This window comes from Oxyura jamaicensis, chromosome 10, assembly GCF_011077185.1.
Source record: "Oxyura jamaicensis isolate SHBP4307 breed ruddy duck chromosome 10, BPBGC_Ojam_1.0, whole genome shotgun sequence".
In the NCBI taxonomy this organism is placed as follows: domain Eukaryota; kingdom Metazoa; phylum Chordata; class Aves; order Anseriformes; family Anatidae; genus Oxyura; species Oxyura jamaicensis.
In genome coordinates, this window is record NC_048902.1 from 3,403,830 (window position 1) to 3,431,785 (window position 27,956).

General features: G+C 37.8%; 1 protein-coding gene and 1 long non-coding RNA gene across 3 annotated transcripts in view; one reads left to right on the forward strand and one right to left on the reverse strand.

Annotated features, from left to right (window-relative positions):
- The window catches only part of LOC118171911, a 22,873-nt gene extending 17,361 nt beyond the window's left edge, over nt 1-5,512 (reverse strand). The window contains exons 1-2 of the long non-coding RNA XR_004753464.1: nt 5,455-5,512; nt 4,921-5,057 (exon numbers count right to left, since the gene is read on the reverse strand). This is a non-coding gene — a long non-coding RNA (uncharacterized LOC118171911). The remainder of the gene's footprint in view (nt 1-4,920; nt 5,058-5,454) is intronic.
- Nucleotides 5,513-5,770: 258 nt separating this feature from the next.
- TEX9 (testis expressed 9) lies at nt 5,771-27,758 on the forward strand. Of its 2 annotated transcripts, XM_035335383.1 has the most exons (12): nt 5,771-5,899; nt 6,000-6,085; nt 7,055-7,118; nt 8,625-8,695; nt 12,298-12,346; nt 13,368-13,453; nt 14,906-15,084; nt 18,035-18,117; nt 20,041-20,214; nt 23,107-23,241; nt 23,782-23,916; nt 27,588-27,758. In XM_035335383.1, the coding sequence occupies exons 1-12, from the start codon at nt 5,849-5,851 to the stop codon at nt 27,660-27,662; spliced, it is 1,188 nt and encodes a 395-aa protein (XP_035191274.1). In that variant the 5' UTR covers nt 5,771-5,848; the 3' UTR covers nt 27,663-27,758. The 2 variants fall into 2 exon arrangements, with proteins under 2 accessions (XP_035191274.1, XP_035191275.1); XM_035335384.1 differs by lacking the exons at nt 12,298-12,346; nt 13,368-13,453.
- Nucleotides 27,759-27,956: the final 198 nt, after the last annotated feature.

Below are 27,956 nucleotides of genomic sequence, written 5' to 3' on the forward strand. Positions count from 1 at the left end.
ATATATATATATATATATATATATATATAAATTAAACAAATCCACCAGCTACTGCTACAACAAAAAAAATCATAAACTTGTCATAACCTGGTAACATTACAGTGGCCACTTTGAAGAGTGGTCTGAAGAGTATTTGCCAAACCTTTTGATCCCTAGTAATCAGAACAGAAGTGCCCAAAATCCAGAGATTAAAGGATTAGGCCTCAAGAAAGAGTTGTGGTATTTCAAGAAAATGTGACTGATGCTCACCACTTATTTTTTACAGTTCTGATGAGATTTAGTGTTTAAGGTCCTTTCCTGTTCAGACATAAAAGCTGCTGTAATCAGAGTATTACTAGAAAAAACTACTCTGTTTGGGGATTCAATATGTTTAAATTGTTGAGCCAAGGTTATTGTTTGGATTAGGTTAGAAAGGATGACACAGAAATAAGTAAGTTCCAATAGCAAAGCAGAGAAGAACAAAGAAAAATATTTGTATTTGTAAACAGCATTCTGAATACCCTAAGCAAGCTAGTTACAGCTATATAATAATCATCTAGAATAGCCTAGCAACTAGATGTTGTATATGTCTACACAGCTACTGGAAACAAGACAAGTATTTCCATCAAACCGAAACCCGCATGAAAGCAGAACTGGAGGCACTGGAGATGGAAAAGACTTACTAGGTCAGCTTGCCCATCCCCCAGCCCTGTTGTCCCTCGAAATCCATGTGCTCGGTTCACACACACCTCCTCTGCTTCTGCCACACAAACTTGATGCAAAACAACACCCATCAGTGTCATTACACTAAAAAACATGTGATAACAGTCTATACTGACAGTAAACCATTTTAGGATATTTGTAGGTAAAGTCAAAAGATTTTTTTGCAGGCTTCCTGTGTTCAGCAGCTAGCAGCTTTTCCATAAGAAATACGTGCCTATTAATAATACTTGGTCTTCATACCTTATGGAGGAATTAGAGAGCCATGAGGAAATATCAGCATGTATTTTTATACATTACAATACAAAATGTATTTTTATACATTACAATATGCAATCACGCCATTTCAAACACCACTGGATTATTGTTACTGATTTTGGGAAAAAAATCTGACAGCTGTCTGGGAATTCCCTCAGTGTCTGGATTATTGATTAAATAGCTTAACATTGTCTAGATCTTACCATTCCACTAATGTTTGAAAATGCTTGTTGGTAAACAAGTTTGCACTATTTTCTCTGTAATTGCACAAAATTATGTATTTTATTAAAATTAGCCTGATTTTGGGGTAAGATTGGCTGTTACTACTAAAGAACTCCACACAGTATGTATGAAATACCAATTCTATCTTTTAAAGTAAAAAAAAAAGATGGGTCTGTGCAGCCAACCCCCCTGACTTTTCAGAAAACTGCTATACATGAAATTTCACACATAATTCATTCCAAAATTCTGGTCTTCCTCCTTGCCCCTCCAGGAAATTGGAACTAGAAAAAAGAAACAAAAATTTAAGGTAGGGAAACTATGCTAGTGTGAAGTAGGTGGGTGCAAGTGTTGCAGTGGCTTATGTTACAGTGGTGTGCTTGGATGCAAGTTTGACATCCTGTGTGGTACATTTAGGATGGATAGATAGATAGATAGATAGATAGATAGATAGATAGATAGATAGATAAATAGATAAACATTGCCTGTTAGCTTTACATTCCTTGCCTGCCTGCATGTGCTACAGTCAGCCTGCCTCTAGTTTACTTCCTCGTTAGTTGGTTCAGCCTGCACAGGCTGTGGTTTTTGTTCTGTGTGAGGCTCCCTGTGCATGCCCTGCTTGTGAAGCAAGCAGATAAGAGGCATGGTGTGAACGGCAGCTTATGTCACGTGGACCACGAGATATGGCAGCGTTGTGTGGCACACTGCAGCAACAGAGGCAGCCCCAGTAACACAGACCTCCTTTGAGAGTGGATTGGATTGCTTTGGATTCACTTGCCTAAAAACGTGGGTGTTGACTGAGAAAAGTACCAGTATTCAGAACTGAGAATGTAAACACAGCGCAGTAAACAGTCTATTCATGACTGTTCAACCCAGAGCTGGGTAATCTAAGCAGTACAGACTGTACTGGTCAAAGAAACTTGCGTACACGTAAGAATGACAGAGTTTGCCTCTGTAAAGCATCCCTCTATCCTAGGATGGAGGCTACAGCAGGCTGCAGTAAGTCCTGTAAAAGCCATTTCCTTCTAGAGTTGTAATCAGGAAATATTTTATTACAGGCCTCTCTCATATATGTGAGTTTAATTGAATTTAGTTCTACCACATTACCAAGGACAATATATAACCCTTAACGTGATTGTTGATCTAAAAATGGTAAGCTTTTTGCATATATATATGATGCTATTTAGGCTATTTGTTTAGCACAGGCCTAAAAATAAACAAAACACAACTTCAGCAATGGAATCTGTTGCTGTCTCTTTGGCCTGATGCATTTGCAATGATTTTTATGGAGGAACATCTTCTCCTAAAATACTATTGTTCCTCTGTTTCTGACAAGTAACGTGCACATGCATGGAAATCCTGTGCTTTCCTACAACGTTAGCTATGGATGGTATTCAAGTCTCTACTAAATGTCACAACTTTTATGAGAGGCATGGAGAATTCTATATAATGAATGTTGAATACACTAAGCCAATAAGAATATACTACGAACAACAACAACAACAAAATCTAAAATTGTAAAAAGAACAGGTTAATAAATAAATCTCAAGTTTTTATATTTTTATTTTGAAAAGGAAAGTAGTCCACACTTGTGCCTGCAGAAAGAAGAGGGCCATAGGTAACAAATAATGCATGTTCTTTGATCTAATCAAAAGCAAACACTGTATATTGATCCTCAGCTGTGTTCTGCAATAAACTATTCTAACAGCATATCAGCAACACATACCCTTCTGTCCTGAACCACTCCTACCAGCTATACTGATGGAGCTCTTTTGTTCTATGATCTGCCATCTCCTTTGCTGAAAGATCAACAATGGCAATGCAGTGAACCACTGAACTTGGAATGCATGCATTTTTGTTAGAGCCATTTGATTATGAGGACAACATCCTGAAGAAATCTTATAAAATAAAAAATAATGCAATACTTGGAAGCTACAGAAGAATGAAGATTTACAACCACAAATCATGGAGGGATACTAGCAATAGATCTCAACTACTGCTCAAAATGATCACAAATAGTGATCCATTTGAAATTTGCACTCTGTTTCAAAATGACAAAAACATGGTATTATAATCATGATTTTTAGGTTAACGTTTTAGAAATTATTAAAGGGAAACCGGGATTCTGCTAACAAATAATGTCAGATAAATCTCAGACCATACCAATACTTTGCTTTCAAGTGCTTTTTTTCAGATAAATGAAATAAATTCTCCTAGCTCTGTAAGTATCTCGCTATTGGTTGTCCCCTCTAATATAAGCCTATTCTCTACCCAGTTACCAACTAAGTATTATAGAATTAACCACAACTGTTAAGGTCACATCAAGTCAACATAAAAGTGATAAAACCTTAATAGAGTAAGGGATCAAGAATATAACAACATCTTCTTTCTGTTTTCTACATCTCTGGAGAAATACTTTACAGTTCACTAAGAAATACTTATCTAAACATATTCATCTTTTCATATTATTTTAAGTATAGGTAGTTGAATTTTAAATCCAGTGCAACTGGATTTAAATATTTCAATAAAATAAATCGTATTAAATAAATCATGTTGTGGATCATAGAGAAATGTGCAAATCTGCAATCCTAATACGTATGTATGTTATCATTCCCAGAGGGCTCTACACAAAAAGAACTGTGTTGCTGTGTTTGTTAACATATTTAATCATTTATGATATAATAAATTACCCCACTTTTGTTTATCAAGTTAGCTAAATGCTGGCTAAAAAAACAGTGGCTATAATCTCTCTAATCTCAACCAGTGATCTTGTTGCCTGCATACCTAACTAGCAGAGATCCACTAGCTAATATTTATGGCATTTTTAACATCATGACCTTACACAGCTATATTGGATGAAAACTTCAAAAACAGTAAGTATATTACCGAAATACTTGTCTGCAAAAAGAAAAAACACTTTTCTTTTGAAAAAAAAAAAAAAATGTTGCTGTTTGGAAAGAGCATGTTCATCCTTATAGCTTTCATATTGGCATTATAGCTTTCACCTTGTTGGCATTCTCTAGCTCCTCTGTTTCTCTTAAAGTCCCCAAAACCTCATTTTGGTTATGATGCTTTAATCTCTCTTGGAACTGACCATTTATTACTTAACAAATTCTGTCTTTCCCTTTGTGCAGGTCCAGTTTCTTCTACTGACCTCTCTTCCTTGTTTCTCCAAATCAAAAGCTTAACCATTAGAGTTAAATTCCGCATGTTGTTTTTCAAAGGCCAACAACCATTAACCTCTTGCTATTCTTACTGACAAAAAAAAAAAAAAAAAAAAAAGTCTGTAATGGGCTGAATTCTTGTCTGATTGTTTTTTCCAAAAGCCTTGTAACTTCTTTTTCATAGGCTCATCCTTTTCCCCTTTGTATCAATACCAATGTTAACACTAAGCACTTTCATTTTCTATATTGATATTTGTAATTTTTGCCTTCCACTAATCACATTTGTCCTGTCTTTCATTTCATCGCCATTTATCCCATTACAATTCATGTCTTGGTGCTCAAAGTTAATCTCCAAGCATTTCTTCTGTTTTGCAACTAATACTTCTGCAGAAATCCTTCAACTATACAGACCGTCTGTGTTTAGTCAGCTAAGTCCTTGTGATTTCTCCTGTGTATATCTCTTCGTTAAAAGTATAGTCTATGTAAGTCAGGGTATATTATTGTTACTATATAGACATCCAGATACACGTATGTGACTGTACATCATTGCAGAGAGAGACAGAAATGTTAATGAACTAACCCCATCAAGGCCATCCAGATCCAGATCTCTGACCCTTAGGCTCAATGCAGCTCAGAATGTTGCTTTTCTGATTCTTCCTCAGAGGTGCAAGGTTCAGAGACTGCCAGGGAGGGAAATCAACAGGAGGGCATCATCATCTAGAAAAGTGTGAAAGGAAAACAGCTGAATGAGCAGGTGAGTGGGAGTACAAACCACGTGTGAAAAGGGGAACGACCCAGTAGCTAACTCGGAGGGAGAAATGCATCAAAATCAAACAGCGTGGGTGTGAGGGACAAAAATAATGGAAAGATTCAAAAACGTAGCAGAGGACAAGGCTAAAAACAGACAACAATCACAGAAAACTAAGAACAGAAAATGCACAGATGAGAGAGCACGAGGGCAGTAAATGGGGTAGGAGTGGAACAATTGCCATATTGAAAAGGTGATGACAGAATTATACGCAAGGCCAAAAGGCTTAAGGGGAAAGAGTTCTAATAACTATTTAGTACAATGATGGGTATAATGCCACCTCAGACTTTGTCACTTGTCCCTCACCCAAACTCTCGGCAGCCCAGCAATGCTGGGAGCCGCTTGATCCTTGTCCTCTGGTCAGGGAGCCAGCCACCCTATGCCCTTAGGCCGCAGGCTCTGTCACGGTGTGTGTGACCAAGTACTTCAGCTTTCAGCCGCTTGGCAGCCGGGGCTGAAACGTGGCTGCCCGTGCCTGCAGCAGGGACCCTAACGTGCCGCAACGGGGACTGCCCCTGCCCCCGGGACCTAACGGCGCCAGAAGAGACTTGCCAAGGCCTACGGCCCGCGGTGGGGACGAAAAAGCCGCCGCGAGAGTGACCCGCCGCCTCTCGGCCCGACGGCGGGACCGGAGAAAGAGCGGCGCCCGCCGGTTGCCCGGGCGAGGGCGACGCCACGCAGCAGCCGCCGCGCGGACAAAATGGCGGCGGGCGGCAAAAGCGGGGTTCGGCGGGGCGGCGGCCTGCCCGGGGTGAGGCGGCGGCTCGGGCGGGGGGCAGCGGGCAGGGCGAGGGGCAGGCGGCCGAGCCGGGCCGCGTCCCGTCCCGTTCTCTGACTCATCCTCGCTGCAGGTGCGTAGAGCGCCCGGCGGCCCCTCGCCGCCCGCTGGGAGCAGCGTGGTGAGCGGCGACCTGCTGGCCAAGGAGGCGGAGTACAAGTAAGGAGGCGGGGGGGCGGCGGTCCCTCAGCACCTCACCGTCACCCCGCTCGCTCGGGTAGCGGGACTTGCAGTTAATCCCCAGCATCGGAATCTCAACCGCTTTTACCAAATGCACAGATGAGAGGACTAAAAGCGGGGTTGGAACTTTTATTTTTTCGTGCTGCAGTGCAGCCTTCCTACCGCCGTTTTGCACAGGAACATCAGGCTTGGCTGTGTGCTGCGCTAGGCCTTAATTCAGTCATGGACATCAGATTTTTCTGCTTAAAAATAATAATAAAAAGGGTATTACTTTAAAGCTAGGGAGATCTAAGTGCTTAAGACTGTTTCAATAAAGGCTTAAAAGTTCTGAAGCTTAAGAGAGACGCAACGATCCTGAAAGGCAGCCCTGGTTGCAGAACAGAAAGCGCCTCGCTGCCCGGGTGTAAAAGCACTCACACGCCTTCCTGTCAGATCCCAGCTCCAAGTGGTGAGTGCGGTGATCCAGTGTCCCGTTACGCTACGTGGAAAGCCATAAAGTGACACATGCAAAAGCACGAGCATATTTTAATCTATGTATATGTATGGTGATACCTTTTAATTATATATTCATTTAATTGTACGTGACTCCTTACCCAAACCCTGCTGCTAAGTACACTTAAGATAAGCATTATAAGTAAAAACAAAAATGTTGAGGAATTCAAGACCTAAATGTGTATTAAGCAATGACATAACAGAAAATAAGGGGCTCCCTTTCCCTCTCGGAATCATAGTCTAAACCTTACTTCAATATGTATATGGTGTTTTATTACGGATTTGGTAGAAACCCAGGAAACTGTTGAATCAATTTGAATAATGCCCTGAAGTATATTTGGTAGTTCATTTGTAGGAGTTACTAAAATTTCATTTAGTTAAGACGGATACTCTCATAATCACATTTATGTCTCAGGTCTTTCAGAAAGTCATTGACAAGCATTTGTACTCTTTCAGGCGACTGAATGCAGAATTAGAAGCAAAAACAGAAAAACTTGTGCGTCAGGCTGAAGAAGTAATGGTGAGTAGGCTGTGCAGACTGTTATATAATTTAGCCTTCGTTCACATGCCCACAGGGTCAAGTTTCAAAAGAAATAATTTAGACCATGACAACTAAAGGTATTTTGGTTTCAAATCCAATCTAAACTTTACTTCCTATTTTCTTCTTCCTTCAAAATTATGAACAAATACTAAAGATATATGCAGGAATAATTTTTATATAAGTCCATCAGGTAGGTAGATGTTCACAGATGCATGGAGCAGTTGAGCAGATTTATACATAAAATCACATAAAAACATTTTATGATGTTTAAGTAAAGTCTCTGCAGATGTTTCCATGTCTTAAATAAAATGCTATTTTAGTATTTTAAAAGTATTGCAGATACTTCTGCAATAATCCTAGTGAAATAAGATCTACATTGTTCAAACTGAAAGGAATATAAAGAATAACAAACAGAAAATATGTAGTTAGTTAAAAGGAAGCTTTCTTAAAACAGAAAATTTTCCTGTTTGTTGGTAGTATGTTTTAAAATTGTTTTGGCTGTGTACCAATTTTTATATTAAAATTGGGCAAATTCTGAAAAAGGGAGCAGGGGTGGTCTGGTTTATACCCAAAACAGTTCAGAGAAGGTGCTCTGAATATTAGAAATATTTATTATAATGTTGCACTTCAGAAAAGGCCTAGAACCCAAATTCTTAAATATTCTGGAAAGATACATGTGGTTTGTCTACTGTTGAAATTTCATTTCTGTGTCCTATGAAAACATTCTCTCCTCTTGAGTTCAGATAAGCTGAGTCTAACTGCTTGGCATTTGAGCAGAAGCAGATGAAACGTCCAAAATAGCATCTAGTTTCTTCCCTTTAGAAAAACAGCAACAACAAAACCACTTTTTTCCCCTCCTCTAAATGCAGCAGCAGATCAGATATTCTTGGGACACTTAATATACCACATAGCACTGCCCGATTGCACAGATATAACAACAAAAGAAAAACAAGTCTAAGTTGAAAAAAGAAAAACTAAACAGGACAACTGCATTTAGTTTTTGGTTATGTTTTCTAACCGTAACTTAGAAACGTAAGCTATCTGAACATTCAGTGTTGGACTAAATTGTTTTCTTAAGTACATAAAGCATATCAGCCAAATCATGGCTGTATCACATAAAATAAAACAAAGATTTATTTTTAAGAGTTACTCTGAAATAAATAAAATTGAAAATTTCTTTCACCTGCTCTGCATTTGCTTTTCCATTTCAGAAAAAAATGAGAAAGGGTAACAGCATCTCAGATGATAAGTTGGGCAAAAGTTTTATGGTAAAAAGGCAGTAGTTACATGTTGTGGAACAGAAATAAATGCTTGGGGATATCAGGGGTGTTTTAATTTCTAGCTATCTTTTCCTGTGTTTGAGAAATTCTTTTCTATGGTAGACTAAAGTTTCCATTTTTCCATAGAGTATAGTTGTGATCTGTGATCTAAGAATATATAATTTATCTTTAATGGTTTATATTTTCTTTTGTCTTTTTAATAAAGAAAAGCCAACAGGAGACACTATCTAGACCAATTTCAGTACAAACTCAGTTCCATGAAGATGACAGACAGAGGTATGTGCTTTACAATTGCTGTGTATAATTCATGGGGAATCTTTAGCTCTGATCTGCACACCTTGACTTGCCCTAGTTGTGCTCCAGTTTTGCCTTATTTTTGCAGCATACTGTGTTAGTGGAGTCTGGATTTTATGCTATTTGAAGTAATTGATACTAAACAACTATTTGTTGTGTTTTCAAGGAAGTCTTAATTTTGCTGAAATACTCTGTCTAGGAGGCTAAATAGCTCTGACATCTGTAGAATTGGGAGCAAAAGTAGCAGTTTTCGTTACAATACATAACAGTAGACACTGAGCAGTAGATATTTTGTAGCCAGTTCAGCTGATAAAACAAATGCTGGTTCTCTTCCTTCTAATTTAACTTGCCTTAAATGCTTGTGGGACTGGAAGTGTGTGATTAAAAAAAAAAAAAAAAAAAAAAAAAAAACGAAGATAGACAAACCTTCAGCTGCCACCCTCTGGTATTTGGCTATCATTACACTTCTGAGGCCAACATACCTTTGCTCTGTATGAATTGGGCACAGCTGCGGGTTTTGGCCTGTATGTTCAAATTTGTTACCTCTAGACTGGATACCTGACAATATTTACTTAGATGTTCAGGGGCATTATTATTTACTCAGTTGTTCAAGGGATTGTACATTGCTAACACACAAAGTGGGTGGATTTGAGATATACTAATACGCAGTTTAATCAAAGATCTGAGCTGGCAGATTCCTAAAAAGATACAAGGGTCAGACTACAAGCTGTTCCAAATGTTAAGCTGCAGTAGGGAAACTGTTTTGAAGTAGTATATATGAGAGTCTTCTAGAGATGATCAAGTAATTACTTTCGTGCAAAGTAAAAGTGAAAAAAAGTTTTCTATGACCATAAAAAAGCTTTTCAGTACACAAAAAAGTATGACTACAAGTCTGTGATGGAAGCCTGGCTACACCAGCAAAAAACTTCACTACTATAATTACGAATATTCCTGAGCCGTTTTAGGCTGTGTGCGTCAGTAGTGGAGGTGAGGAAGAAAACAAAAAACACAGGTATTATCAGCATAGCTGTGCTTTGCAAATTTACTCTAGATCTTTCTTCAGTTGTGTGTTCTGCTGGATGGATTTTGACTACTTGACAGAAGATTTTTAGGAACTTCAAACCAGAGTTTGGTTGTAGGGCTGTTTTACAAGGTAATGTGATCAGAGAAATCAGAGTTAACAGCTATGATTGTATGCATTTGAAATAAATGGAAGTGCTGAAATAATTAGGAAAATGTTGGCAATTAGCACATCAGAGTAGCAGCTAATCTACCAATTACCTATGTAAATTAATAGGTCTTAAAACAACCACAGTCTGTTCTAGTAAACATTTATGTAAGAGAAGAACTGAAATCCCATGCTGTAGTGGAAAAAAAATAGAAATGTGTGCTAGCAATTGGGCACACTGATTATCCATGAGTGAACATTGAGGCCATTCAATTAGATTAGCTCCAAGTATTTAATATATATTTTTTTCCAAAATTATGCAAGCAAATATGCCACAAATCTAAAGGAAGCACTTAAGATAGTTTTGAAACCAGTTTCGTTGTTCGCTTTATGGAGAATAAAAAAAGCAACTGGAAAGAGAGGGAAACATTGAAGCAAAGAAGGAAATAGAATCAGGAAAAAAAAGGTTAGGTGCAAAAAAAAATAGTAAAAAAAGTTAAAAAGGAAAGGCAAAAATATTTAAGCCGCTCTCTAAGTCAGCGTGTATTTTAAAATAAGTCATTCAGGTTTTTATAGCTTATTTTTTGCAGAGAAACTCGAGTAACATGGAGACAAAGCCGCTCCAGTGACACTGCATTGAAATCAGCTTTTGTTTACACTTTCACTCTTGAGCGCATTGCCAGGCTCATGGCGCTGGGATCTGTGTGCGCATGGGCAGGCGTGCTATAGGCTTGGAGTAGGATTAGCAAACACAAAGGGTTTGCTCATGCACATGCACCTCGTATTTACATGCTGAGATGGAATTGTTAAACATTAGCTTCTGTTTCAGTGTCACCACAATCGCCTGGCTGTTCACTTGTATACCTTTCCAGGTTTTAAACATTAATTTCACTTACCAACTGTAGAACTATATTACGAGGTTTTAAAAATATATTGTCATCTGTGTGCAAGAAGAAAAAAAAATGCTAAATGAGTTTGAGGAATTCAGTGAACAATGAGGTTTTTGTTATAAATTTGTGTCTTGGGAAGGCAGCCGTGAGACAGCAGAAGTGGTAGGATCAAATTAGTCTATGGATGGAAAGAAGAATATTGTTTTCTTCAGCATCAAGTGCTGGATTTTCATATTTCTCAGAATAATATGCAACTTATTTCTATGGCAGAAAATCCTCACCTTCTGCATGCTCTTGGAACTAGCCAATAGGAGGGAAGCGTGAGGAAAATAGGGTAAACAGACAAGAACTAATCATCCTGTTCTTGAAGTCTGTTGCCAACCGCACAGATGATTTTTTTGATTAATCTGGAGCTTTGTGCAGATAATTCTTGCTGATGAATGATGGGTGTCTAAAATTTTTAAAGACAAGATGTAAATATTTGCTGAAATCTGCTGAGCCAAATCATTGAGGTGACTTGATGTGCCTAGATTTTAAATTTTGTTACATATATTTTTATTTATCTTTTTATAAGCTTGCATGTTAATTGAATAGCTAGAAGTTGTAGAAGGTGGTCAAAAAGTCATCTTTCAGTACATTAATACAGATCTACAGAACTCAGATGCTAAAAATAAATTACATGTATGACAAGAAACTTGAAGTTAATAGTGTATAGCATGCTAATACTTTCTTCTTGCTTCCAAGAGATTTTAAAATAATCACTTAACCTGAAGTTTAGTTGCTAAGAAGTATGGTTTCCAGCCAAATAAGCAGATAAGGAAGCTGCTCTTTCATCCCTGGTTTTTATCTGTAAAATGGATACAGCATTAGTAATATGCATTTCAGACAAAATTCTGAGGCTTTTTTTTTTTTTTTGCCTTTTTTTTTTTTTGTATAAATCGCTCCCATCTCTTACTGACTTGACAGTCCCTGTCAATTGACTTAACAACAGCCAATCTAAGCATACCATAGCACTCTCTCCTAGGATGTAGAGGACACTGGTTTATGTCATCATTTTCTTTGCTTTAATTCAGAAGCTTGAATGTCAGGTAAGTGTATGAGTCACTGAACTGTTGGTGATCTCTGGTAATGGTTTGTCAGTCCAGCTGTTGAAGCTGTTAACGCTCCACATGCTGGCAAAGTAATCCCTGGTGCAGGGAATCATGGATGAAATAACCTGGTGTTTGCTGCAGTCACCTGAATGGCAAGAGATGAGATTCAGACTGCAGTACATAAATAAACTGTTATGTTGGAGACCACATTGGAATAAACATCTCAGGGTCACCAGGTGATTTATGTAGCAAGTGAGACAGAATGGAATGACAGAATGCGAGTGAACTGATGACTGAACTTGGTATGTGTTCCTACATACTGCTGATTGTAGATATATAAAACATTACTTTCCTGATTCAGATGGTGGTGGATTTTTACCCTAAAATGTTTTCTTTATACACATTCAGTGAATTTTCTTTTTTTTGTTCCTGCAGAGATCCACTCTTTCCTGAAGTTTCATATCTTACACACTCACATACCAAGGTATCAATGCCAAAATTATCCTGGTTAATTTCTCTTCCATGTATTAGTTCTGTTTTTGAGATTGTGCAACATGGGGGACTTACATGGGTGGGAAGCCTGAGAAAAATGATGTTCAGACCCGAGTGCTACAGGGACAGATGGACCAGCATTTCCAGGATTTTTTTTCTGCAGTGCCACCTGTAGCTAGGTGGACTTCTACCGCATTTAATTTCTTTTTTTTTAACTTCCTCTTCTGTAAAACGTATCTGTCACTTCATAGAAGTGTTCAGTGCTTTGAACATCAATTTAACAATTCTAAGTGCAAAATATTAGAACCTAATTCATTTCTTCCTTGCTCAGTATAGTATTAAAGGCAGTGCTGCAGTCTTCTAGTAGTCAAAATAACTTAATAAAGCAAGGGAAATATAATGGGAAAAGGGGATTGAGATTAGGAACAAACTGTGAAAACTCAAAAGCCTCCACTTTACATCGAGTCTTTTAGGAGATGAGGTAAAGTTTCCAAAACGTTGTTTTCAGTCATTTATCAGAATACAGTAGAGAAGACTAATTTTGGAAGATTATTTGCTTGGATGAAAGTAAGAAAATATTGTTAATCTTTTTTTTTTTTTTTTTTTTCTACAGGGAATTTATAAGATTAACATAACACTTCTAAAAATAACTTTTGAAAGCATGATAAGCATTGTTCAAAGAAATGCAGTCTGTTGAGAAATAGTATCTCAACAGTATTTGAAAGCCTTGCTTATGCATTAATTTATTATGAGTATGTCTAAAGGGGTCCCACAAGCAAGTAACTATTGGATGTGTTATAATTTGGGCATACGGACACAAAACATGCAAGTTAAGCACCAGTACAAATAAAGCTGAAGAGATTTGGTGCTCTCCTGAGATTCCGAGGTTTGAAAATCATTCAAATTCAAGGATGCTTTTCTATATGAAAAAGGAAGGGAAAACAAACGAAAACATACTAGCAAGTAGTAATTTCTAACTGATAAAAATCACTGCTTTCTGGAAAATTTTGTAGCCACCAAACAAGAAGAAATGTGCTTCCATGCCCGTGGCTCAGAGTAGACCATATTCTGGAAGTAAGGGGGAAAGAACAACTTCAAGGTATATTACATATCTGTTTTTTTTTTGCTTATAATAAAATATTGCTGTTTTTGTCTTGCAGGTTATTTTTATTCATATGCTGCTGCGTATAGAGGCACCAAAGGCACCAAACTATTTCCTCTGTAGTCAGCTCCATGTGTAGCTGTCTCTGTTTACTTGCATGGAGCACCTGAAATCATTCCCAAACAGCTGATTATGACAATCAGACTGTTGCTTTCCTCTCAAGCACTTCTCAAGGCTAACAGTTAAGCTGTTAACTCCTTCAGTGAAAGGATGCCTAATGAGCACACTTGTGGGAAATAGATCTGGGGCAACTGGAGAGAGCACCCTTTGGTGCTGCAGGCTGATTTGTAATCACACACATGATGCTGTCTAGGGTCTCTGTTATTTTTGTGAATCTTGGGCTTACAGGGCAAGAGAGAGTTGGTAATAGTATCACAGCTTTCAGGGGTTTTCAACAAGTGCTGAAAAACTTCAGCTCTGCAGACAGCAAATTTGAGGTCATACAACCAAAATTTTGAGATCTGGACAAAAGAAGAGTAGAAAAGTCATGACAGAAATCTTGGCGGCAAATGAAAGCTGCTACAAGAGAAAATACAGACTCAGAGAAAATACCAAAATAGGATGAAAACTGTCTGAAGATGGCACAACATGAAATTAGCTCAGGCCAGAATTATCTTTTAGGATTTAGAAGTCACTTGTGGATCATTTGTGCCTCTTTGGCTCAGGTGAGGCTGTCATGATGTCACCATCTCATGAGATTTAAAAACAGAGCTGTGCGGGTAGAGAACCTTTCAGATGAACGCAAAGCTGTGGGAGAAGTGAACTAGCATGAGTTTTGAGGCTGCATTGGAATAGGGATACACTTGAGTAAGAGTTAGGAGCTTCAGGTTATGTGGGGACTAATATTGTTTTATAAAAGAAAGCTGAGGAAATAGCCTCTGTAGCAGCTGCGTCATGTGTTGCATTCAACAATGTTGTTAAAGGCTTTGGTATGCAACTTTAAGGACTAACGAAGTTTCCTACCCAGGCATAATGATACAAGTTGTGGCAGTAAGGTGGGAACGTAGGTAGAACAAAATTGGAGAAGTTAACAGCGTGGGGAAGATACAGTCAAATTTAAGGCTGAAGATAGTAGTTTAGTCCAAAAGACCATTCTTCTGTTTCTTTCCCTGTTCTGATTTAGTTTTGAAATTGTCAGATGAGAAAAACACCATACTAAAAGCTTAGCAGAAAGTGGTATTGTTTCTCTGCCCCCCGCAGTGTAATACACAAACTGATGTAATTACGTGGAATGCAATAAAGGTATTTTACATAATGAAAATGCCAAGTTGCCATTGATGCATTTCAATATGAAAGAAAGCAACAAAGTTGCTTTAAGTATAGCAAATACTATATTTTTGTATTTTTTTAATTATAAATTTCACATCTAGGGCTTTTTTTTTTTTTTAGTGCAGAAATAAGAAATCTGGAAGCACACAATGCTGATCATGTTGCAGTACTGGAGGACTGCATAGATTTTTCTTTAGCAAAAACAATAAGTGAAATTGAAGGAAAACTAGATAAAGGATGCTTGCCAGATTGTCTTGATGATGACATTATTCCAAACATTGGAAATGAAATTGGAGCAGGTAGGTTTCTTCATATGGTTACATATTTTATTCTTACTTCCTGACTGTTAGTAATGGTTTCTCCTGGGGAAAATAAAAAGTAGACATTATAGGGGAAGTTCTGAAGTCCTTAATTTATATTATGGTAAAACAAAAAAGAAGGTTTGTCTTCTCATACAGTCCTAAAGAAAGATAAGATCTCATAGGAATAATCACGGAAAAAAGTGTTTTTTTTTTTTTTTTTTATCCTCATATCCTCCTTTCTGAGTTGATATTTGAGTATTTACATATATTGATTAGTGGATACAACTTGATTCATTTCACTCAGGAAATGAAAATACACGATGCTATGGTGCTAAACTTGTGTTTTCAAAAAGATGAGCTTCGGTCCTTTGCACAGATTGTGGTGCTTGTTTGTCCTGGTAGGAAAGGGGAATTGCAGCATTTATTTAGCCAGTGAAGCTAAAGGCATGTTGCACATTTAGCTTTTTGGCTCTGGTGTGATAAAAGCAGGCTTATGTAGTTTGTTATAATGCTAAAGTAAGCACGAAGTCAGAGATTCACTGCAGTAGTAAAATATATATAAAAGCAAATTGAAAACAAAAACCTCTTCATGTAATCTAATAGCTGGGTATCAACAAGCATGCCAACACGAATAGCTTGATTTCTAACCTCAATTTTGTGCAAGTCTTACTTTAATAAGTCTCCCAAAAGAGATCTCAAAGCTTTCTTTTAAACGGTTCTTGTTCCTGAGCTAAAAAGATTGCACTGAAAGCTTACTCCATGTAAATTCAAAGTAACTCAAGAAGAGTTCTTACTGGTGCCTAATAATCAGGGCCTGTAGACCAAGAGCACTGAGGATTGTTTTGTTTACTTCAATGAGGAGGTGAAATGAAAACACTCTGGATTGATTTTTCCTCCTGAAGTTTGTCATTGCTTATTTAGAATATCCTGATACATCTTAGACAACATTAATGAGGTTTACTACTGTGTTCTTAATGTCACAGAGCTGCCTAAGACAGAAGGGAAGTTGTCTACAAGTCTATGGGCTAATAGCTTGGTAAAAGAGGAGACAGAAATGATAGAAACAACCAATTTCTGCAGGCTGTGGTGTAGTCCTAGAGTGATCTATTCTGAGCTTACATTGTTCAATGTACAGAAAAACAATCGGTAAAAAAGAGGAATCATAGCATGTAAAGGAACTTGTGTATGAAACAATGATTTTAGGATAGTGGGAACTGACATGGAAATCTTGCTGGAGAAGCTCATGCTACTGAGTGAGGTGATGGAAAGGAAATTTATATTGAGCATTAAAGAGTGCAATATAATAGTGATAGAAGAAACATGAAATTATACCTACTTCTCAATGGGGCTTACCTGTAGTTATTACTAATTAAGACAACTCCAAAAGCATAAACCGATTGTTTGTTCACAGTGGAAACAACAAAGTGTGTGTTAAAAATTGATTAGAAAATAACAGAAAACGAGATACTGTAGTGGTATCGTTACACACTATGTAATTGATGCTATCCCATCTGGAGCATGACACGTGCTTTTACACACCCCATCTCAGAACCAGAATGCAGAGCTAGGAGGGACACAGGACAGAGTTATAGTAACAATCGCAAGCATGGAACAACTTGAATGTGAATCTTCAATTTGAAAACAAAACGTTTGAGCGAAGTATGAAAAATTCTGTAATGGCATCACTAATGGTGAATGGAAAGCTGACTTTTGGCAATAGCAACGCTAGCCAATGCCACGTTAAAATGAATTTAAAGCAAGCTAAACAAAGTGCTTTTTCCACATCATACATAGATTAGTTAACCCATTACCATAGGACACTGTGAATACCAACATGTACTGTGTTTTAAGAAGAAAGGAGTAATATCGAAGTATGTGAAAGAGAATTCACCTTCATGGCTTCAGTATGGTCTCCAGCTCAGGAAATCCATAGCTACTAGTTACCAGAAGCTATTAAGTTTGTAATGAAAGGGAAAAAGTCAGCCAGTTAGTATTCTATTTTCCTATGGTGTTCTCCTAAACCCTACTTATTACTGGCATCTGCAGAGTTACAACTTAAGCTGCAGTAAACTGTTGATAAGGGAGGGTGGGTGAAACAAAGAATTCCTATTCCAGCAAATCAGTAAATGTAGCCATCTGTGCATTTACATTCAGCTCCAGGTACTCCTCCTCCAATTTATTCTTTTTCCCTTGTACCTACTGTGAATAATGGTAATTCCTATGTTGTTCGCTTGATCCTCGTATTGTTTCCCCGCTTCATGCATGTGGAAGTTCGTGTGAATGATGTGGGGAAGAGTGAGCAGTGGGGATTAGAAGAACACGCTCTCTTCACATTTGGCTTGCTTTGTCGTTATGGTAGTGTATTTCTTAGCTGTCCAAGAGCAATGAAGTACTGCCTTTGTAAAAAAATAAAAATAATAAAAAAAGACAGGTTTGATTTTAAATTACTAATTGAATATTGTTAGCAGTGTTCTTAAGAAAGTGCACGAGTGTGTAGGAGGGGTATTAATCTATTAGGAGGGTTTTGCAGTCTGAATGTAATTCGTTGTTGTGAGCAGCATGAAATTACTTTGGGTGTAACTACACAAATTACAGCTACAGATTGATTGCAACGTAGACATGCCCTACAACATAGTTTCCTTGATTTCAAACTCAAAACATGCTGTAATGTATAGTATGGCAAAAGCTTCCAGTGATTTTCTATTTTGGAAAGAGTCTCTTGCAGTTTAAGGATTCTGTGTTAAGCCATTACAAAGAAAAATCTATCTAAAGCTACTCTAACAATGAGAAACTTGCAACATTTATCTATAAACCTTACTTTTAACTTGCCTATTTCTCTTAACTAACAGTCACTGTCGTGTGTTTTTTAAAAACAAGAACTTGCCTCTTCTCTGCATTGAGTCATGAATACTTGTGGATATTAAATAATAAATTTCTATGTTCACAGAAGCTCAAATCAGGTTTCTTAAGGCCAAGCTACGTGTTATGCAGCAAGAGCTGGACAGCTTAGTGAGTGAATGCAAGGAAAAGGTAAGATCAGAGTTTTCTTATCTGTAGTAATAGAGTACATCCCCCTTTTAGAAATAATCAGAATAGAATCCCCTCACCTTTATTTAGGCTATGGTTTTTCTTTTTTTCTTTTTTTTCTTCAGTTAGTAAAGAACTAAGGTTCTATTAAAAAAAAGAAGAATAGTAATTTCTGTATAAACATAATCTTAAACTATAAGCTTTTAAAGCATACTTCATGAAAAAGAATCTGAGACAGGAATGAATGATTGGTACTGAAGATGTGCCCCAGCTGTAGGGACACGGTGGTGCTGCAGTGTCCTATGCATCACTGTGGGGAAGGAGGGCACACCTCTAGAAATGTAAAACCTGAAATAGTTTTTGTCTGTCTGCCAGAGGGATTGCCTCTTTTTCATGCATTTGGAACCAAGTAAGGATTTTGAACTAACTTTCCATTATTTTACAATTACATTATTGTTGACTGTGGTCTCTTAACTTCAGAATGTTTTTTCCTCCTTTTCCCCAGGCCCAAATTTGATGATGACATATGACAAACCACCCATGTTTTTTCTCTCAAGGTTTTGATTGAGAGTTAAGAAGCAGGGCGATATTAAATGTTTTGGAGATAGGTACCTGGAGAAAATCTGTAGAAGGAATTAGATGTTGATATTTTATATCTGTACTTGATACCGTATTTAATATTTATCAATGTGGTTACTTCTGCATTTCTATATATCTGTGCTGTGATCAGAAGAAGCCTGTAACATCAGATTTTCAAGACACTTTCACTTTCAGATGAAATACCATTTTGTAGCTATAGAACTTCATCATTCCATGACAAAAATACTGTGGAGTTCAGTTACTCTAGCAGATGACAAGAGAAAAGCTCGTACCTACTTCTGCTTCCATACTACTCTGTATGTAGTTTCTGTGGTGTGAAAATAACTTCATTACATTCTAAAGGCCCCAGGAAGAACATACTTGCAAAGCCTTGAGGCAGACTGTGAGTTTTGCTCCAATTCACAGTACAATTATTATAAGGAAATATGTTTTAAATATAAAGAATGGGAATATCTGAGGTGCACGTGGTCACTGAACACTCAGGATGAAGCACCCATTTCCCATGTAAGCAGCATGTATTCCTGGGGGCTGGGAGGGTAGGAGAGACTTGGTTTTTTAATAGAAACTCCACTTTCTGTGCACGCCTTATGTTTTTGATAAAGAAATGAAGGGCATAATGTAGCTCTGAAATAACCTACATTAGTATTCACTTACAGCGTTTAAAAGGTTATAAATTTAAAATGCCTTTAAATTATAAGGCTTCACATGGGATATAATTGCCAGTAGGTCATGAAGCTAGTACAGGATTCGCTTTATGTTGAGAGAAACTTGGATTTGAATACTTGATGGATCCTGGAACATTAGCTTGCTTTTAAGTCAAAACCAGGGAATCCTTTAAAACATAAAGGCTTGATTATCAGTAATTATATGCTCTTCTTTTTACTAGATTTTTTTCCCTAATTGTGTGCATTTAGCTATTCTCACAGAAATGTCACAAAATATCTATGTGCCATTGTTACTCATAGAATTCCATAACATTCTGATGGTTCTCACAGCCTATGAGTTACAGGAAATTACATGTTTTACATATTACTACAAGACAGTCCCAACTTAAAGACTGCAGATAATTAGATGAACAGAAATATATTTTTTGAAGTACCGCTCTGGCAAATTCATGATCTGTTGTTTTGTAGTTTGCCTCCAAAGCGTTGTGAAATCTATCATCATCTAAACATTTTAAAATAACATCATTTAAAAATGGTTATCCTTATATCTACACTATATATACTTGCAGTTTTATTTACAGAATATTGCTATCACAATATTCTGCTGCTTCCTTGCAACATTTTAATTTTGGTTTTGTTTTTGCTAATTGCTGTCAAACAGGATGATGAAAATCAGAGTTTAAAATCTCGGCTTAAGGACACTGAGGAAGAAAAGACTAGGCTGCAACGAACAATCAGCCTGCAACAGTCTCAGAATGAAAAGTACAAAATGTTGTCACAAGAAGCAAACAAAAAAAGTGAAGGATTACAACAAGAGGTCATTGCACTAGGAAAGGTACTGCAAATATTAGACCATATTTAATATGGTCTAATCACTTTGTAGAAAGAAGAAATGACATTTTGCTAATGTTTTTTCTTCTGTTTCTACTATCATATAATCTATATTTTAAAATTAAATTTTGTGAAATATGTGCAGGAGACAAAACCATCTTTTCAGAAACTGCTGTCAAAGCCATAAAGAAATCTTGAATATACAGGGAAATTGTATTTTTCTGGTTTTAACTGTAGTTGTTAAAAATTACTTGTTAATGATATTTTTGTTGTAAATTGCAGAAACTGGTAGAAGTTTAAAAAAAAAAAACAACTGCAGCTCATTTTAGTATCCTCTGCAGGTAGAGGAAAGGATGTCTCTTTGTTCTTTGAAATGGACTATTTGAGAATCAGCCACTCCCATTTGGATGTATCAAAATTAACCGGGCTCCTCCTGCAGGCCGCATATGCAAAATTGTGTACGTGCCTAGTTACAGCAGGTGGCCTGTATAGCCAGCTTTGTTTGTTTGGAACTTAATCGAAGAGCAGCATGTGTTTTTCTTTAATTACTGAGAGCTAGAGAGGTTGGCATCAAAATCCTGTACTACATAGAGTATTGTACAACGTATGTAATATAACCAGGAGAATGTTACACTCAGGAACGTGGGGAAAGCAGAACGCGACCTATAGCTTAACTCCGTTATGTTGTACTATCTGTATAGGTGTCCTTTCATCTTAGCGTTACAAAGTTCTGGCATTTTAAAACTGAAATGTACTACGTTTGTGTGTAGTTTCTGCGCAGATACTTGGAGGTTTTGAGTTTGCTTAAGTATGTACCTTGTCTGTTGATTCTGTCAGGAAAATGTATGTTGGTTCTTGCATATTCACAATTAGAAAATTTATCCCACCGTTTAAGATACATCCATTGCAATTGAAATTTAATTCACATCTGCTGTACAGCTACCCAAAATATGGTCTCTTTCCTCTGTCATCTTTGCTTTGAATTTACCAACCCCACTTTGGTTATTCCTAATAGGTTGGGTTTTCTAGCAGTTGCCAGGGTTACTTATCAGACACAGTCATGACAAATGTGGTAGTGCTTTAAGGTACTGAGAAGGCAAAAAAAAAAAAACAAAACTTTTTTATTTTTGAAAGTCTCTTCAGTATCCTTAGCAAACAAAAATCTTAACATGTTTACAAACGTGTTCACTTCTCTCTATAGCCCAGTGTTGTAACTGCACATTATGCGACACCCAACTGGTAGTTGTCTGAACTGCTTCTGTTACAACATGAGTAGTAGAAGACCAAGTTGTGATATGTGCTGTTCCAAGTTTGCTTAGATTCTCAGCACTTTATACAACTTCACTAATCTCCCTGTTGCTTTTTTGTATGTACCTAGGCAAAGAGTTTCACCAAGCTTTCACAATTTACCTGAAACATGGCAATTAATTTATTTCTACACCTCATTCTTCTGCTCTTTGGCCTCCCTGACTCCTGCCTTCTTCTAAGCATCTGCCCCCATCTAGGTGATCTAATTAATAAGTGCTATCACCATGTTCTGTTTGCTGCCTAGTTAGAAGAATATTATTTCCTCTGTGTTCTCTCCCACTTGTTAATTCAAATTAGTTATAATGTTACATAAAGTTTAGGGAAACACCAAACTTTTGCTCTTTGTCCTTTGAGGACTCTGTGCAGGGATTTTAGAGCTTGCCTTGAAGAAGGTCTTCATGTTAAACATTTTCTTTCAAGTGTTTTTTGGTGGCCGGGGGTAGCAACAAAATAAAAATGTTGAAGCAACGTCTTTGCCAGCTGCTGGGGAGGTACATTCACCAATAGCATTTTGAGGAATGAGGGAGATGCAGCTTGCTCTCCTCTTTTCTTTATCCATTTTGGAGATGTCCAGCTTCCCAGAAAGACCCGGTCCAGTCATAATTTACCTTTTTTTTTTTTTTTTTTTTTTTTTTTTCCTGGGGATACTTGTCAGGGAGATGTTTACCTGGGTACCATATAAGCATACTGAAGTGTATTTCTTGGATAACTGATGGTTGCTTAAAGTAACCACCACAAGCGCTTGTGTGGAATTGAGGAAATGGAACAGCTGCTCAAACAAGAGTGCCTAAGGGTAAAGGGTTAAAAATAAGATGCTCCCCCAACCTCAGGTTGTTTAAAGTAATCCTTCTGTACCCAAAATTTGATTTTTTTTAAAAAAAAGTATATTTCTTTTTCACAAATGACAAGATGTGCTCTTTCTGCCAGAATTGTTTATTTCTTCTACTTTGTCTTTTATCTGTATTCTCTGATCTTTAATCTCATTACTGTGTTTCTCAGCTTGGTCTCTTTTTCGTATTTCCCCACTTAGAGCACTATGAAATACTCTCAGAGATAAGAGGGAGCTGTTTTGATTGTTGCCATAAACACTGGATGAACGATTTTCTGCCAGATGAAATGGTTACTGCCCTGAGGCATCAGGGTAGGCTGTTTTAACTTCTAGTTTGTAATGACATGTGATAAGCTGTGAGAAAGAGGTAAAGAAGCAGTTGTGAATACTAGCCACTGTTCTGAAGTCTGCCACAGATTGAACATGGCAGCACTTTCCCCCCATTTTTTAGACTGGGCACACCAGTGGTCTGTATCAATCCTGGGTCTTACATGATCAGCTCCACAATACTCTCAGAGAACGATAAGGGAGAGCTTAGAAAGACTTTAAGATTTGAAGATCTCCTTTTCTAGATTTAAAAGGAGGAGGGACAAAGTGGCTAACAGTATTAGGTATTAATGGTCTTTGATTCTATTCACAGGCCACAAAAGTCCGCTAAGGTCTCAGGGATGAGCCTTGCTGCAAGAGTCTTGGTTGTATGGTGTTCATCAAAAGACCATGATTCATAACGTTTGGGTTTGACCTTTTCTTCCTATACAGGAACTAGAGAACTTAAAGCGTGTACAAAAGCAGGCTGCAACCAGTCAGAGTGCAACAGAGGTTCGCTTAAATAGGGCCTTGGAAGAAGCAGAAAGATACAAAGTGGAGCTGAATAAACTGAAGCAAAGTAACAAGGTACAGTGGTTCAGGAGAAAGTTTCAATTTGTGATTACTCAATACTGCTGGAATGAGACAAATCAGCTTTGGGAGTACAGCGTCCTTTGCAGACTATCCTAGAAGTAACTAACAGCAAGTCATCAAGGGGCTTGATAACTTATCTCTGATGACACTGCTGGAGGAAGAAATGCATGGAAAAAAATTACACCCCAATTTTTTTGCCCCCCCCCCCCCCCCCCCCAATGTCCCTAGAAATGTCCCTAAATAAATGTCCCTAGAAAGGGGGGGGGAAGTACACATACACAACTAATACATACACAGGCAAACCCAAAGCACATTATTGATTTATCTTGTATTTATTCAGTGGAGCCAGCAAATCTTATCTTTTAAGTTTTTATTTTCTTAAGTTTTAGTGAGGGAATATTTTGATGCATCCGTTCTCTTTTCTGAAATGCCATCTGTGGCTACTATTTGTCATTTTGTTATGTTATGCCAAGTTTCTCTGGTTAAAGCTTCACTTGAATGAATAACCCATTTCTCATTTTCTTCCCATGGTAGGATGTAGTTAACCAAGAACTGAAAACAATTGAAGAATTAAAAACAGAAAACAAGAAACTGCAGAAAGAAAAAGGAGAGCTAATTGCAGGTTTCAAAAAGCAGCTCAAGTTAATTGATATTTTAAAGAGACAAAAGGTAAGGACACAAGTACTGTTGTATTTCAGATAACTCTTAGCTGAATTTGTCTGTTGTCAAGTTATGTACTCACATAAACTAGAGCCCCAAGACCAAGAACTTGGAATACAAAGGAACAGCAGCTTTTATTAGCACATGTTGCTAACATTTTTCTTTAAAATAAAAGCTGGTCCTCTTTAGAATTGACTCCATTCCTAATTTGGAACATATCCTGTTATGGTAGGAGATTACTACTGACGAGCTTTGAGACAAAGAATATCTGTTTGTTAAAGAATAAATACTGTTCAGGTTGTAACAGCAGCTCCCTGCAGTGCTGTGTCAATAGAATCCATTTTAGCATGTGAGGTTTGTTTTTTCTCCTCCAGCATACTACTTGCGTATCTTCAGTGGTGATGTGGCGCCCTCCCAGGATTAAGGCATTACATTTCAGACTCACATTCTTCCTGGATTCTCAAAGTGCATCCTTTGCAATTGATACTGCTTCTTTGTTAGTACACGTGTACAAATCTGCCCAAGTGCAGATCTCCCTGTGTGTCAGGGAGAAAAAAGGGAGTGGGTGAGGGGAAGAGTATTTAGCCTAGGTGTGAATTTACTAGAGTGAAGGATGGGAGTTGAGCTATGTCCTTTTGTAACTCCTGGAATATCATGCATTCTTTGAGTCACAATGACAACTACATGGCCGCATGGGTTTCCTCTCTACATGGCACTTGCACCTAGCCTTATTTTGGAAGTCATTTGTTTGTATATTCATTTAGTATCTCCTTCGCTTCCTCTCTGAGGGCATAGAAAGGACAGGGGCTACTGCTTTCACGTTTCTTTAGTATGTGAAGCTGAAATTGAATATAGAGTAGGTCACAGAATACTTGCTGAAAATTCACGTTGAGTGGAATCACTGTTGAAGTTGGTCCTGAAACACTTTGAAAAATCTACTTACCCACTCTGCAGTGCCCAAATACATTTTCAGCATATACCTATCCAATGAGCTTTGATGGAACAAATTGAAAGAACCTGTAGGATTTAACAAAAGCAAATTACAGTGAAAGGAAGATATATTAAGAGATGTTGCCCACATCAGAAAGCCTTTCCCCTTACTGTCAATGCATTTGGGTCTTAGCGTTCTGTCACACTTCTCCCTTAAAGGACTGTATTAGGTTCATGTGCTGTTACTTGTATGTTTTCCTTCTGATGTTGCCTGGAAGGTTTGCAGAGCTATGTACTTCAGAATTGTCTAGATACCTTCTTAACTTGGTAGAGTGGTTCACTCCTGCTCACTGCTGAATCGTTATCAATCCATGCAACTGCACAGTGTAGTAGAAAGAAGTATCAGTGATAGAGTTAAGGCCCTGCTTTTTGCACTCAAACCACAGCTGTCAGCTAAAGAAAGCAAGTAATGGTGACTTGTTGAGCAGAAGCACCTTAGAAGGGCTAGCCTTTACGATAAGAGAACAGAACATTTGCCCTTCAGAGTGCTGCAGTGATCACCAGACACTTTGTAAACACTCCTGAAGTTGTTGAGCCTCCAGAGAGAAAGAACAGCCCTGTATGAAGTACCAACTTCATAAACAAAATGCACGTACTTGTCCTAAGAACAGAGAACTGCAGTGTGGAAATGCACCCTTGAATTTGGAATACATCTCCAACACAGGACAAAGGAGGACAGAGTTGGAATAAGAACTGGGGCTGCTCATGTACTTCCAGTAGAAGAGTTTTTCTGGCAGTAACAGAATCGAGAGGAAATCTTGGGAATTCATCTAACAGAAATACTACTAGCTTAGCCTTGTCTGGCCTTTCCAGCTCTTTAATGTTGTTTAGAGAAGAACAGCAACAAGATGTAACATTCACTCAAAAGATAATTTACGTGTGCTATCTCATTGTCCTCTGGAACATGAATTCACTGAAATGCACATCTAGGGATGGTGTTTCTGTTTGACTGAGCCAGAAACATAGCGTCAGATAAACCATGCATTTTTAAAAAACAGTTTAAAGTACTTAAGAAACAAAACAAAAAATACATTTAAAAAAAAATACGAATACCATAACAGAACTGCAGTTAGTAGAGAAAGCCACTTATCTTCTGTTATTAAAAACATTATATACTCACAGAAAAAGGATGTTGTTAGCTGTCGGCCTTTCAGAACAGACAACAGGTAGAAGAACCTGAAAGAAAATGGTGCTAACACTGCCTTTTATACATCTGCCCTTTATACCTGGCAGCAGAAGCTGGGAAATGCACTAACGCTCACATGAGGCCAATATACATAATCACCAGAAGACCTTCAGGTTGATTTTACATCACCTGTTGTTGAATTAATGAGGAAAACCTAGTTTGGGTCATTTGTGTAGTATTCACATATAGGGGGATGCACAAAGCAGGTACAGCTAGTCTGGAGGTGAGGATATGCTACGATATGCTGGTACTACGTGAAGAAAAATAAAGGGAAGAAAAAAAAGGAAAACAAAAAGTAGTAGGATGAGTTGCAGCTGGCAGCAAGTAGGTGTTGGTGTCCAAACTGGACTCTTTAGACCATTCTCTGCTTGCCTTGAAAGAGAGAAACCCATAGAAAATCCTAGTTTTAAAAGGGAATTAGGGAAGTTAGTCTGGGCGTTACACAGCTGGAGGGCGTCACACTATCAGTGGGAATTGCTTAGGCCTCTTTGTTGTTTGAAACGGACAATGTGTATAGAGAGAAAAAAATCAGATACCTGGTAGGCCAGACCTGTTTCCTGTTCTTTAAAACATAGCCATTCTATTAAAAAGTGCATTCTGAATAAGAACTGCTTAGCTAGGACACGGTCCTTGCCACTTGAAATCTTGGTAAGCGGCTATTGCAGTGTGGGGATGAGGACATGTGGCATGTTTGTGCTCTCTGCTGTGACAGCAGCTGCAACCCAGTGAGCTTGCAGGGCTTCCTGGCTGCTGTGCCTTTCTGAGTGGTAGCTCTGTGCAGATATGCTGCCCATTTAGTACTTGTTTTCTCCACAGTCACCTGGATGATGTTCTTCCAAGCAATTACATTTTTTTAAAACAGAAAATAGCCTTGTAATAAGTTTTAAAGCTTTGTTTGTTCCACTCAATGCTCCAAGTATCCTATATACATATAATATGCTATACCTAGATATACACGCCATAATGGACCCCAGGTACAGGGCAGTGTAACAGAGGAGTCTGCTCCAGGTATCTCTCAAGGTGTATTAATGTTCTGCTTTGTTTAATGCTGACGATGCTATTTGTTGCTGGTACTGTGTTCCTTTGCCAAAATACTCATTTAACATTAAATCTTGCATTTTAGAAGCATTAGTACTGTGAATCAATCAATGACGTGTTTGGCTTTAAAGTTGGCTGAATATTGATCAGCTTGAAAGAATGTATACACGGTTTCTTAGAGGTCCTGGGAGTTGTCAGTTTTCTGGTAATTTCCATGCCCTGTTAAAACATATTTTTAAAGTAATACAAAGAACTAAGAAAAACTACTGATCTCATTTTACTAGAGGTGAAGTTGCATTATCTAGCACAAAAATAACTGCAGTATCCTTACACTAAAAAATGAGAATTTTGCAGGCAATACGAACAAATTTGGAGCCCCTTTCAGCTATCTCAGTTATGCAGGACTTTATGTTAGTAATTCGCACTAGCTTGTCTTCTGATTCTGATTTCTTTTCTTTCTTCCGAGATGCACATTGAAGCTGCTAAGATGCTTTCTTTTACTGAAGAGGAATTCATGAAAGCTCTTGAGTGGGGAAATTGATTCAATAAAAAAACCTGTTTGAAATACAAGTGAGGTGATACGGCCTTTTGGCACTAGAAATGTTTGTTAATAAATCAGTGATTTGTTTTTTGTTGATTTGGCTTATGTTGAAATTATTTAACTTTTAAAAGCCTGCTAGCTTATGTTGCAGTATCACTTGAAATACAAATTGCTGAGTTTCAGGTCAAACTGTCCATTCTGTGGTGAGCAAAGAGGCACAGAGAATGCAAGCAAGATTCCAACAAGGGAACTCCATTACCATTTTTTTCTGTTTTAGTATTCAGAAATGTTTGT